Source organism: Melanostigma gelatinosum, assembly GCF_949748355.1.
Source record: "Melanostigma gelatinosum genome assembly, chromosome: 15".
Taxonomy (NCBI): Eukaryota; Metazoa; Chordata; class Actinopteri; order Perciformes; family Zoarcidae; genus Melanostigma; species Melanostigma gelatinosum.
In genome coordinates this window covers 10,453,480-10,467,586 of record NC_136648.1, presented here as the reverse complement: position 1 = coordinate 10,467,586, position 14,107 = coordinate 10,453,480, and the positions used below count along the sequence as shown (strand labels likewise).

Below are 14,107 nucleotides of genomic sequence, written 5' to 3'. Positions count from 1 at the left end.
AAGCTGAGGTCAAAATGCATGGAACATTTAGGGCTGTCCCGTAGGACTTCAATCATCCTGGAGTTAAGAGTAGAACACTTTATAAAGTGGGAGGGAATCTGCTGATTGGACTGCACATTGCACGGATCGTCGATATTCATTCATGGGACGATGTAAAGACTTGGAACCTTCATCACAAGAAGCGCAAGAAAGAAAGAAAGAAAAATAACACAATCTTCCTCTAAAAAATGAAATGTTGAAGCAATTAAACACACTCTTTCGAACACTCTTCAGGAGAGAGATTTGTCAATTCAACAGACTCGTTGGTCTTTAGCTCCTACAGCTGGTATGTTATGACCATGGATGCATTAAACTAGATAAAATGCCGCCACTCAATCTTGCTGCCAATTTGTCCCAGTGGCCCTCGCGGTATTACATTGAAAAACAATCCTTTACCCCATAGATCAGTATTATAAAAGAGATGTCTGTAAAACTGTTGGAGAGGCGCCTCAAACTGCAAACAGGGTCGATTATGACTCGTTCTATTATGATTAATGCATCCATTAAGGTTTTATATTTGTACAAATTTCAAAGAGCCTGGAACAGAGATTTTCATCCCACTGTAAAGTGTATTGGCCGAGAGAAAAAGTGCGGAGAAACACTCCTGCGCTACTGCAGTGCGCCGCGCAACAAAGAAGAAAACCCTGAAGCTGGAGAACAAACGTTTGGTTTATGTGCTCTGTTACTGCCCTGCTCAAACTTTAGAGGCCCACTGATGAGGCAGCATACTATTGGCTGTTTGAAGCACTTATTCACGCTACTCCCATAATAAAAGCCCCTTGAGAAACAATAAGAGTTTTGCCATGCAATTATCCCCCAGCGGATTAGCCATTGTTCTCAGAAGGCTAACTGGTCTGGTGCTCCAAGCTGTCTGAGGATTTCTGAGTTATTTATTGTTATCAAGCATTAACATTTAAAGTCCAGCTGTAGGGTACAATGTCATGGCATTTTCAGTTTAATTTATGCATCTCTGGTGGATATTGTCAGCGCAGGGCGTTTTTACAATGACACGCTCTCTTGGCCTGGTGGAATGAGATTATTGGTACTCGGTGGGTTTTTGAAAGAGCCAATTGTTAATGACAATTGGCTTTTACAGTACATCTGTTGCTTTAATCCAAATTCTTAGCTGACTAGGTTCTAGCTTTACAGTGAAATTGCAACAAAAAAAAAAAAGGAAGTGGACAGAGTTCTCATATAGGAATACGGGCTAGTCGGCCCGTGCAAAAGCCAGTTCACAAGGAGCAAAAAGGGGAGTTGTTGAAGAATTATTAAAAAGAAAACACAAATGACCTTCTTATAAACCCCCTTTTGAAAGGTTAGGAAAATGCCACATATCTGGCCTTCAATTATCCACACTATGTTGCACTGAAACGTTTCTTCTTCTTCTTTAATGTTATTATAGAGTATTGGTGGATAAGAAAATATGTAAATGTCAATATGAAGGCTGGCTCATGGTGGCTGGAGGAAAACCATGCAAATCTATAAGTACCCAACTCCATCCTTCCCAGCTTAGTCGTGCGTTACCTTGACAGATAGTCAATGTAGGTGAGAAATAGCTTGCTGAGACAAGAGAAAGATATGCAGCACAATATGTAAAACAAAAGGATAATTGTTTCTGATAACTTGAAATGCTTTGAATAAATAAGCAATATATTCATAGTTATGCAAACGCTGTAATTGGTGTAACTAAATGAAGAAGAGGAATATCATCAGGTTTGTTAAGCAGGCCTGTCCAGTCAACACAATAAATAATGACAAAGTTAATTACAATGCTCAAACCCACACACTTCCAACAGTTGAAGCCTGTACACCTACAGTCCACTATATACTGCACAAATATGACTTACCCCTATTAATGCACCAGTTTCATCCATAAAACCAGGGAGCTTGCAACAACCAACCAAATAGTTACAAAACTATGCAGCATAAGTAAACAGTCTTAAACTCTAGAGGCAGTTAAGACAATGGAGGCCCTACTTAGGACCCAATCGTGCATCCCTGTCGTTTCAGTCGGAGTGTTTTGCTGCTTCGGTAACTTCTCTAATGGTCTTAATTAGTAAGTCTCGCTGGGCTGCCTGCCATAAGCCCCAACCAGGAATCCTCCAATGAGAGTGAGGTGGTAACGACAGTAATTCAGATCAACAGCAACCTACAGCAACCGACTTTCCAGCTTCACTGTTCAGATTTGTCTGGTTTCATAAAAATTCAACCTCTTTCCATCCACCGCTATCTTTTTGTAGGTTCACACCAAAGGCCAAAGAACAAAAGAACGATATTCCAATACAACAATCTTTGACCTTTTCTTTTATCTCCTATATAGAAACCATCATACCTAGTCTACCAAATATTAAGGATGCATCTAATAAATGGCTAAATATTTCAATGTTCATTGCTTTTACATGATGTGGTTAATAAAGCACTTATTTGCTTGATTGGACTCAGACTAGGATCAAAGCAGCCCACCAGGAGCTCCTTTTCTGAGACTTCCTCAGTCGGCCTGAGCCTGACTAACAGCACTCCCCTGTGGTAGGTCTGTATTGTTACAGTTCCTCGCTGTCCGAATGAGACTGCCAAGACCAATATATTGCACAGTTGCTGCCTTCCTCTATTTATATATGTGCCTATGTGGATTTTTATTCATATATATGCATCATCTATCTTGCACACAGCCAGGACTAATGTATAAATACGCAGGTTTGTGTCAGGTGGTCAATAAGCAGTTTTAGGAAAGTATTAAAAGAAGGATTTGTTCCAAATGTGAAAGGGGCCGATGATGCTGACCAGTGCATATAGAGGTGTTCCTTTGTTGCTGAACTTTCCCCGCAGCATTGCTGGTTCTCCACTATACAGAGTTCTTCTACTTGGTGCATTGACGCTCACGCGCATTATTGCAATGAATTGAAATTGAAGGTATCAAGACACGCGTTTCAACATGAGACGCAAATTAAACATTTCAAACACATCTAATCCTCAAAGCCGACCAAACTCAGAAGAAGAATCCTCCAGCGCAGCGTTTGGTTTGCTTGATATGTTACAAGAAGAAAACAAACACTTCTGAAGTTCATCGGCGCACATACTTTATAAGTTGAATGACGTGATTGAGTTTCTATGCAAACATAATTAAGAGAAACTTCGACACCAAGGCGTGCCGTTTGTGGGTCTCTGGATGTTCTCTTCAAAGGGTCAGTTCACTGAAATGACTAATAAACAGAATATTTATATATATGTTCTCAGGTACCTCAGTGGTTTTGAGTTATCAGTCTCTTAGATCCCTGCCAACACTCTAATATGATCAAAGTAAATGAATTTGTTTTGTTTTTTGAAAAACCAAATCGATTCTTATTACAATTCATTGATTTATCTATACTGCCATTTTAAATGCTGGTGTGACCAGGCGTTACAGTTTGTCTACTAGAAGACACTCACATTATTATCATCTTTGTACTTATTAGCCTAGAATCAAAATACAGCTCAACCTTGTTTTGATTTCATCCAGCCTTCTGCTTTAGTTAAGGCTACATTTTACATGACATGCTCAGTGATAGGTTTTTAATCTGAAAGAGCCGAGAGAACAACGCACACAGCAGAACCAGACTCACGGTAAAATTGCTCGACGTCACCTTCTTGTGGCCATAGATGGAGCTGCGCTCCTTCAGACATTACAAATATTCAACATTAATGTGCCAGCAGTGCATCTGCGCGACCGTGGAGACAGCGACAAAGTGTATAGTCTGATCCCAACGCACAGACACCTCCCACAGACGCCAGCCTAACCCTCCCCCCCACACACACACGCGAACATCTGAACAGTGAGTCAAGAGGTGTGGTATAATATTTTATTCTCATATTTTATGGAATACAAAGCCCCCAACCCCCCCCTCCCCTCCCCAAAGAGTGTGCACATCAGATCTGGTGGAAACTATCGGAACAAGGAAAAGAACAGGAGAGACAAAAGGAAGTCGTTTCATGGGCGTGGAAGTGTGCGACTGCGATTCAATGTGTCGTTCATATAAAACGTATACCCTCTCATCATGAATGAACCCTTTTAAAAAAAGCAGCCATATCTGGCTCGAGTCAGTTGATAAAAGGGCTGCAGCCATGACAGCTGAACAAAAGAAAAATTATTTAACAAAACACGAGTTTCCTTTTTGTAAAAATAAAACTTCTTTCCATCGACGACAAGTTAAGTGTTCAATCATGTGCAACAATAATTTAGCTTTACATGACTGTAGATTCAGTCGCCTTTCCATTCTTTTACAAAATCTCTCGCGAAGCTGCACAACAGGAATGAAATATTTCCCCAATCTGACTTGGGAGAGAAACTAAATTAGAATTACAAAGAAAAAAAAAAAAAAAGACAAAAGCGGAAGGGATACGAAAACAGCCAGCAGGGCTGCAAATGAATGCAAGCCTCGTATGTACTAGCAGCCAACCCTAGGTCCAATAATGTAGGCTTCTTCAAAGTGGCTCTGAAAACTCTGGAGTGCGTTTTGGCAGCTAGCCAAAACGCCCCGCAGTGAATCTGTACCACTGCAACCACAACGCAGACTCCCATCAACTGGGACAAAACGACTGAAGCACATTTAAGCATTGTCAGAAAAGGTCTTCGCTAATCTCATGACATGTAAAAACAAACCAACCAGCTCGTAGACACACTGGGATGGCAAAAAACCACGGACAAGTATAGTGAATTAAAAATAACATTCGTAACATCACTGCCATTGAATCCATACATTTCAATGAATGACTAAGTCCATTTCAGAAGATTGGGGAACCCCAGAACTGTGTCACACCAATTATCATGACACGGTTTGTTTTAGTTCATCCCCCCCCCCCTCCCCTCCCCCACAAGAATGAATTGTAATCTTTTCCTGACCACTACACATCAAAACACACCAGAAAACAAGTTAACCCAATACAATACACACAATCCAAGGTTCACAGTCCGAGAAGGTGCTGTTTGAAAAGAGCCTCAGGTCCTCTATCCACGTGTTAAAGTGTCCGATTCGGCGAACCGGCAGTTTCACCTTTCAGCAAGAGCAATTCATGTGGTGGACACTGAAAAAAGACATAAAAAAAAGAGAAGAAAAATCGAAGAAGACATGTTCAGGATTATGGCGCTTCACCTTGTCAGCCACGTCTTTATCTGTCTTCCAACAGCTCCTTCTCAGTTGCTCTGGTCGGGAGAATAAACAGGCTGTAGCAGCTTGCCGTCCATGTCTACTCCTCTTCTTCAATCTGAATTTCAATCCGTCCCAGGTCCTCACACCATGTAGGAGTTCTGGTTCTTCAGCTTGTCCAGCTCTTTGCTCTGCTGCCTCAGAAACAGGATTCTGTGGTTGAGGAGAGAGAGAGTGTGTGAATAATGGTCGGGCAACAGTGACATTGATGGTTGATTTCTCACAGCGGGAGGAGTTTTTTGTCCACGCTGCTCTTTGTGGATAGAGTCGGTGGCAGACTTACGTATTCTGTTGGATGGTGAGGTTTTTAAAGACTGAAAGCAGAGATTTGTGATGTTTCTATCCTCAATCCAGACTTGTTTGTTGCACGGCTGGAGTTAGGGCTCCACGGGTAATTACTCGGGCTGTACCGAATAGTTTGACGCTTCATTCATAACGTTGACATTCAAATTATTATTATTTATTAACACAGAAAGCTTTTACTCTCTCTCTCTCTCTCAAACACACACGTCTCTGTAAATGCCTCAGTCCAAAAGTCAAGATTAATTGAACCAAGAGATGAAATCTATTCTGCTTCAATCCATACATTCTGGTGTTTTGCATTTCAAAACACTGTTCACTCTCCTGCATGCTCTTGTATGAACAGGGTGGTCTAACAGCACCATAAACTACATTTCTATAACCACAATAACACAAACTCAGACATGCGCGTTCGTGACTCGTTACAACAATGTGGCAAAGCAAGAGAAGAAGAGAGGGAGAGCTCACAATTCATAACTGGCGATGCAGAATTGAATATCTTCCATTGTTGTGGAAAAACAATATGAACGTGTGATGCGAGCGTGGGTGAGAATGTAACGGTCGCCTCACCTCTGTTCCCTCAGTGTGGCTTGGATTTCACACACTCTGACCAGGGAGCGGAGGTTTTTCATCTCTGTGCAGATCTCAGACATGTACAAGCTGCCCATGTTGTGGATGTCCTCCCGCAACCGAGCCGCCTGACGGAGAGGGATGAGCGCTTATTGTCAAGTCAGGACTATAGATATTATTTTTAAATCACACAAACATAGAAATTTCAGCGATGTTTTGAAAACAAAGATCAACATTGGCTCACTGATACTGAATTCATTGAGCTGAAGGTTTTTCTTGAGAAAAATCACCATCACAAGGACCGCTTACTTGGTCTTTGCAAAGCTTTCAACCACAACTTCCTCTGAGCTTCCTCTTCAAAAGGAAGTTGATGTAGCGATTATGGTTTCTTGCAACCTCTGAGAAAAAGGCCACGAGATGAGCCTGAACGCTTGGGAAACAACAAGGAAGTGGACCCTGCGATGACTTAAGGTCTCTATTTGGGCCGGCAGCCCCGTGAAGCGATTGAGCTTCAGTAGCTCCGTAATGATGCTACTGCTAGAAAATACAGAGGTAACCAACTTGTAACACTTAAACACTGCTATGTAACGCGTGTGTGTGTGTGTGTGTGCGCGTGAATCTCTGTGGTGGACAATACCTGTTTCTCAGTGTTCTCTGAAGGCCATCCTTGGATATGTTTGATGAGGCTCTCATCGAAATGAGACGCCAGGGAGGGGGTGAAGGTGCAGGGGTTGTCGGCCTGGGTTTGGCTGCCGCTGCTGCCGGAGGGGGCATGAGCCAACGCGGCACCAGATGCGTTTGATCCCGTGCACAGAATCTCCTGGCTGATGGAGGGAGACAACTTGAGACAACTTCTTTCTCCCTTTTTATTATCATAGAATCGTTCAAACACAGCTCATCATATTTTGATGCAATTTAGGTGAATAACAAACCTCACCAATGTATTTAACAAAGTCAAAGTGAGGACCTATGATAGAACATAACATACTTCTGGTCCAGAGAACTACGTATTAAATAATTACATATTAAAAGTAGGCGCTCTGGACAGTCACCCCACTAACAGGCACTGCACTTGTTACTCTAAACAACACACAGACGTCTTTGGAACAACTTTCACCAAAACAAATGGTCCGTTTGAAACCTGACGCATGCTGCTGCTGAAGTTTGTAACGTGTTTTTTGTAATTCAGATGTGAAACGCCTTCTCGTTTTTTTATTCGTTTGCTTTACCTCCAAGCAATTTGTCATCACAAACAAAATAATGTCTTCTACCTTCTCTGCTGGAGAGTTCTGGGGTCCTCTGGGCGCTTCTCTGCGACCTGAGAGAGGGTTACTGATCCTTGTTTACCTGAAGACATGCTGCCCTGAAGACGGAAGAACAGACGGCGAGAGACAAAGAAATAGGAATGAAGACAAAAGGAGGGGAACCGGGACGAAAAGACGTTACAGTCATAACGAAGTGGAGAAGAACGAGAAAGTGAGAACTCCTCCATTCTTCAAATGATTGGACTTTTCGGCTACTTTTGGTTCTGCGACTCACCCTCGTTTGTGAAGATGTGATGCTGCCGGGGTGCACGCCCAGAAGAGACTTCTGGCTGCTCTGTGGCGTGCCGTTCCGCGGTGAGACGTACGGCCGCGGTGATGACGCATCAGACGTCAGGGAGACGGGGGACTGGCTGGAGTGCTGGGCTGAAGGGGGGAGAAGAGGATCATTACTACGCTCTCCTTTTGTTTCGGTCATCTTACACATGACGAATATCAAGAAAATAAAAAAAACCAAAGCCTGCAGTCATTGTCCTTACTCGGAGTGAAGAATAGCACACGTACGAATCATCAGTTTAGCAAGAAGGCGGTCACAAATCTGACGACAACAAGCTATTTAGAAGAGGACATCTTTTGTTTTGCCGTAAACACTTAAGGTATAAAATAAAGAACTTCATTGACTGAAGGTCAACAACACATTGTGTCTTGCACTGCATTTGAAAACCCGATTTGCAGGAACAGGGAGACCAAATAAAAGAATGTGTTTGTGTAGCAGATGGTGAGAAACAGAGAGGTGGCCGTACCTTGATTGGAGTGCTGAGCAGCTGAGAGCAGAGCGGTGATGTTGAAAGCAGGTCCAGCAGTGAGGAGCTTATGAAGCACAGACCGCAAGGATGCTTGGGTGACAGCAGCTGCCAAGACTGGAGGGAGGGCACACACACACACACACGCAGTTAAGTCAGAAAACAAAAATCAATGGTAAGATTCATCTTTTCTCTGGCACAGGAATTGGTTCATGTTTGTGTAATTTTATCAGCAAACCAATGAGCACACATGTAAGTCAGCCTCCCACAGAATAGAAGAAGTTCATCATCAATGACAAGTGCACGCCCTGGTTAGTAACAGCAGAACACAGTCACCCATTAACAACAGGATCAAAACACACACACAGATAAGGGATGGAAAGATATTGACTTTTTTTCCCGTACACGCAGCTGTGTGCACACATATTACCACACCGGCCCGAATACAATAAGCCATGAAGCTACAGACTTGAGCCCGACACTTGTTCGCTGCGTGACGCACTACAAATCAAGACACCACGGAACACAGCTGGGTTAAAAGTGACACCTGGCGTGTCTCTGATCGGTTGAGCGCTCACCCTCGTTGAGTTTAGCCATGTCCATGCTGCCGTTGTTCATCTGCAGAGCGGCCTGCAGCGCCGGGAGGAGCTGATGCAGGAGGGCCGGGTCCTGCAGCAGCGCTGGTGACGGGGACTGGACAGACTGAGGCACCTGCCCCGAAGAGGATGAAGAGGAGGAGGACATAGCGGAGGGGGTGGAGCCTAACGCACCGGGAGCAGAGTTCAGGCTCTGAGAAGAAGAGGAAGAGGAGGAATGGCCGGAGTTGGATGCTGTGGACTGGTCCCCTGATGTGGTCTCTGTGGAGACGAGCAGAGCAGGAGGGCAAAGCATTACTTAACACTATATTTGTAGTAAATTACAGTAAAAAACAATCTGTCTGTATATGAAATATTTCTCCAGAAAGTCTGCCATGCTCACTTGTTGAGGCTTTGTCCTGCAAGGCCTCTTGTCTGTAGTCCATGTCCCTGGGGAAACTATTTGCCGCCATCTTGACTGGGTCTTTCTGTCGTTGTTCCCTGAAGCAGATTAAGCAGAAAGCAACAGTGACAATGTGCTGGTTGCAGTTAGACTCTGAATCCTAAGCTAATGATATTCAGTGGAGACCGGTGCGCTGTGTGATCTAATGTATGACTTCTGCACGAGAATGAGCAACTTGATTCCTGTTTCCGGTTACATATTGAATCGTCTCTCAGTGTACGTATGTGGTAATGTGATTTTCAGAGGGCTTGCCTCTCCAACAGGTCCTTGGGCTTCTCCCACTGGGAGACCTCAGTTCTACAGTTGTAGTAGTACTTCTTCCCAGAGGAGCTGATGTGTTCTGTCCAGTCATCTGCTGGGTCCTGGTGCTGAGAGAGACAAGACATGGGACGTTATCAAGACCAATAGTTTACATACACTGGAAGACTTTCAAACGACTGACGATAACTTGTCGTGAGTCACTCAGTTTTCAGTTACAGACTAGTAAAGTTTGGGAAGACTACTGGGGATCACCAATTGTGAGCCACAACTAGATTCCTTTTGAGATTATTCCCCATCATTCTCCTGATGGAAATATATAAGTAGAAGAACTGTTGGACAATAGAGCAGAAACAGAAGCAGCTTTTTGGCCACAGCTGTTCTTGTGTGTGCAGTGACATGTTACTCTTCTTCACTCCACAACTCTACCAGTTACTCCTCCTCTTCCACAGTCCAACCTGTACACATTCTTGCGCACTCCTCTCTATGTTTAATGACTACAGACCCTCTTTCAAATCATCAGGGAAAAAGCAATAAATATATCAAATATATTATATTGTACTAGCAGTGACCAGCTCTTCAGTCAACAGCGTGGGGTCTCTAGCTCTCCTCTTTAGTGTGTGCGAGGCAGTCAGGAGGACGCCACTCGTCTCAGGAACGGGAGTTAATATAATATAATACACACACACACCACAGTCTGGTAAAGGTCTGGAGTGAGCGCACCTATTGGATGTTGCAATGTTCCTGTCGACAAAGACCGACTTAAGACGGCTCGAACTACCTCATACCAAACAATCGAGATCACAGGAGCTGGCCACAACTCTCAAAGTTCTTAAGTGTGAGACTGGCATAAGAGATATTAGGGTAAGTTGAAGAGTACGACTAAAAAAAGAATAATTACCAAGCTGAAAGCAGACTTTACATTCTCTGTGATTGAGTAAATTGTTTTACAAGTCTTAGATGTTCATACTTCATGGAAAACATGGCAACACATTTAAAAATTGTAATGACTTGCAGATAAATGGGCTATGCTTCACTAGGGATACTTTAAAAAAGTATTACAACATGAGACAATGCAAAAGAATCACTTCATATGAATGAAGCATCCATAAATCTGTGTTCCCTTAATAAGTAGACATACGTGCTCCTGTCTTAGGTCAGCATCCCTGACTTTCCACCCTCAGTAATGGACAACAGCTGTTCAGTATGGATCGGTCCTGGTATGTTTAATATTCATGATCACGTATATGCCGACAATTCAAGTCATCACAACAATTCCAGGAAGACTTTGCCTCATCTCGTTTTTCCTATTTACGATTGCACTGATTTCAAAAGTGACTTCTGCAGAAGAGGCTTGAGCCACAACAACATGATCTCGTGCTATCTGGGAAGAACATAAAGCTCGGTGTCCTTAATTAAGACACATATGGACATTAGTAGTAATTGTTGATTATAGTAGGGTTTTGGTATTACAATAAACAAAAAAGGATACGAATTTACATCAACTACTGCCACAAAAACAGGTTTTTAGTTGCAGTTTACAGTTTTACATTATCCCCCGACAGAAACGGAACATAATATATCGTTTTGAATCGTCTTTTTATTCATCCTGCGTTGTAAACACTGCTGTCGCTTACTGCTCATACATGTTTATGGGTGATCGGCTACCCGGAGTATAGCATAGAGTGGTGGTGAGGGGGGTTCGGAGTCAATAAACTACAACAAAAGTTATTTTTTTGCAGCAGCTAACGGCTAATCAAAGTGTTCCGGGCCTGTTAACCTTAAAGTAGAGCAAAGCAAGAAGGCATAAGTATCAGTCAGCCTACGTAGCAAAAGATAATGTTTAATAACTTAATCTGGGTCTCTTTAATCTTTCCCCATGTGGATTTCATGATGGAAGCACCAAGGTGAACAAATGAGGAAAAACCTGCCTTTTGGCTACACATCTGTCACAGTATAGCAGTATACATCAACACCATCAGTTAGATGGCCTGTATCCATTAGGCTGATGAGCCAATGTCCAACAAGACAATGATGAACATCGAGTATCTTGCTTCATTGCTCAGCCCAACCAGATTCTGAGTGTGAATAATTCAATATTTTAATGAGGAAGTCTTAAATCAAATAAGACCTTTTCCTCTATAAAGGGAGCCCGTTACATAAATATGACGTTTTAATCACGCGTTGCTGTTGAGACAAAAAGAGAGAGACGCCGCTACATAATGACCCAATGCTGTGTTCCGAGGTAGCGTGACAGCGATTTCTACAGGACATGCTGAGGGTATATCATCAGATAACACTGGACAACGTCTTACCCTGTCTGCAGGCTTGCTCTGAGTCGCATGCGAGTCGGAGCCATGGTGGGAGCTGTTGTTGTGAGAGTTCTCCTGAGGAGAGCCGCTGGTCCCTGAAACGAAGCCACTTATCAGGTCACAGAAGATACACAAAGTTCTGCAGAGGGCTGAATCTTAGTAACAGCTGCAATTGCCAAATAATAAACACTCTGCTTGAGATTGCTCTAGGTTTGCATTGTTCACATTCACACGGCAGTAATAGCTATAATGTGATCTGGTGGCAGCGAGATGACAATAATCTAAAGCTTCACTTTGTTCTCCAGCAAAGTTTTAGTGTAAATACTTGTTTTTTTTTGTCAAACTCTGCACTCACGTGTGCTAAAAATGAATATGGGTTTGAGTGGATATTTGACAAAAGAAGTCCACACAGTATGTCAGAGATTAACAAAATTGATTACAGCGAGCTGAGGCTGAGAACCATCAGTTTGCCTGCATCCACAAAGATCTGATGTTTATTTGTATTGGTCTGAAGTTATTGCAGGACCAAGATGCTAACGATTCCTTATCACAACCCTTTAAAATAACGACTTGCAAGCATGTGTAAGATGACCGGATCTGGGTTTACCATTTTTCCCTCTAACTGCGTGAGAGGTTTTGGCCTTTCCATGCCCCGCGCCGTCTCCATGTCTGCTGACAGGACTTTCGTCTGAGCGTCGCAGCATCTTGAAAGGGGGTGTGGGGTCCGATGAGCCATCGCGCACCTTGTCATAGCGGTGAACGCTGCTGGACTGGCTCTTTGGCTGAGATTTATGGGTCTAAATTGAATTAAAAAATGGCAAAAAAACGTGTTGGGATGGGTCATTTTAGTCATCTTTTCCTTGTGTTGTTTGAGTAAGTATGTGTGTGAACTGTGTCTGTAATTAGCATTACACTGTGAGTATAGAGCAAAGGTTCTCTGCATTTCTTGACAGTTTTTAGGGTTGCTGCATCTACAACATAACTTCATGAATTTTCCAACATGTCACTTTAATGGGAAATACTACACCTTGATTGGCTACGTTAGTGGGAAATAATGACAGGTGACTGTTAACAATTAAATGTGTCGTACCTGATAGGATTGTGAATCCCTTCTGTCGTTGCACCTGTAAACACATAGAACAAACGGCAATTTAACGGCTAGGTTGATTTTGTTAACCCTAGCTACACACTGTATGGAACATAACGTCATTTAGCTACTGATAAATAGCTGCCGTTAGCTAGGTTAGCTTACTTTGCCACCTTAGCAACAGCTGTTTGCTCATTATGTCACTAGTAGAAAATAATAAATCGTGTTTAAATCACATCGTACATACTGTGGCCTATACACTGACGGTAACCATTACCACGTTAGCTAGCTAACGTTACGGTCACATTTAGTTAGTCGATAAGCTAAATATCCGGAACCCAGAGCCAATTGCAGGAAAAGCTGTTAGCTCGTAGCACTGACAGCTAATGTTACCGGTTAACGTTACAGGAATACATGAGTCACCAATCCACACACAAAAAAAGGTAAACCCCACGAATAACTTTGACAACGTTATGGTTTGTGCTTGATTTACCCATCGCTGACTCTTGTTGGTTTCCTTGCATACATCACCATCAAGGCCGTGGTGAGGTGTGTGTGTGTGTGTGTGAGGGGGAACCGTGGCCTCCTGTCTATCTGCTCTCTCAGTTCTCTTTTTCTTCAGCTTCCTGATATATCTGGGCTCAATCTATCCTACCAAACAGATACCTAGAAGCCGAGCGCCAGCACTGCATAGCGGGTGGTCTTTATCGCAAACCACCCTCAGTGCATCACCTGACATGTAGATATACGGTATACGCTTTTAGCTCGGCCGATGTTGCTCAGCGAAAAGCAGCAGAGTCAGGAGGAAACGGCGCAGACGAACTCCTTGGTGATGTTTAGCTAGAAAAAAGTAGTTCCGGTTGCATATTTCAAATTAAAATGATTATCGAGTCGACTAACGTTACAGCTCCAACCGTATTGAGCAAATAAAAGTACCACAATGAAGAAAGATTACATTAGGGACACTTCATTGCGTTTTAGCTGTAAACTAACAAAACCGACCAACAAAAAAAAGACAAATGGTATCACTAAATGAGAATTGGAATGACCACTGACTCATTGCTGCGATTGTTTGAAAAGTCCCTTGTATCGAAAAAAACCCCGAATATGACAATAAAATGACAATCATTACAACACAGGAAACTTGCTTGTACGCAGAGCTTTCATATAACACATTTTATGTTAAATTGGCAAGTAATGTAAAGTTGGTAGCCGGACTTGCCTTTAAGAAAAATACGTTGTATGTTATGTTATATTT

At 42.8% G+C, this 14,107-nt stretch overlaps 1 protein-coding gene across 1 annotated transcript; it reads right to left on the bottom strand.

Annotated features, from left to right (window-relative positions):
- Positions 1–3,932: 3,932 nt before the first annotated feature.
- LOC306789072 (WW domain-containing adapter protein with coiled-coil-like) lies at positions 3,933–13,626 on the bottom strand. Its single transcript, XM_079284845.1, has 13 exons — positions 13,343–13,626; positions 12,853–12,886; positions 12,370–12,559; positions 11,766–11,857; positions 9,445–9,560; positions 9,133–9,230; positions 8,733–9,011; positions 8,155–8,271; positions 7,629–7,777; positions 7,361–7,452; positions 6,727–6,913; positions 6,090–6,217; positions 3,933–5,372 (listed from the first exon to the last, which is right to left on the bottom strand). The coding sequence occupies exons 1-13, from the start codon at positions 13,381–13,383 to the stop codon at positions 5,303–5,305; spliced, it is 1,593 nt and encodes a 530-aa protein (XP_079140971.1). The 5' UTR covers positions 13,384–13,626; the 3' UTR covers positions 3,933–5,302.
- Between the last annotated feature and the right edge of the window lie 481 nt (positions 13,627–14,107).

Excerpts from the sequence above, each read along its gene's own strand:
- LOC306789072 (XM_079284845.1), bottom strand. The coding sequence starts at position 13,383 with ATGGTGATGTATGCAAGGAAACCAACAAGAGTCAGCGATGG. Across the intron at positions 6,218-6,726 it reads CAGAGAACACTGAGAAACAG|GCGGCTCGGTTGCGGGAGGA; the intron begins GTATTGTCCACC and ends CCTCTCCGTCAG. Across the intron at positions 5,373-6,089 it reads GCCACACTGAGGGAACAGAG|AATCCTGTTTCTGAGGCAGC; the intron begins GTGAGGCGACCG and ends CCTCAACCACAG.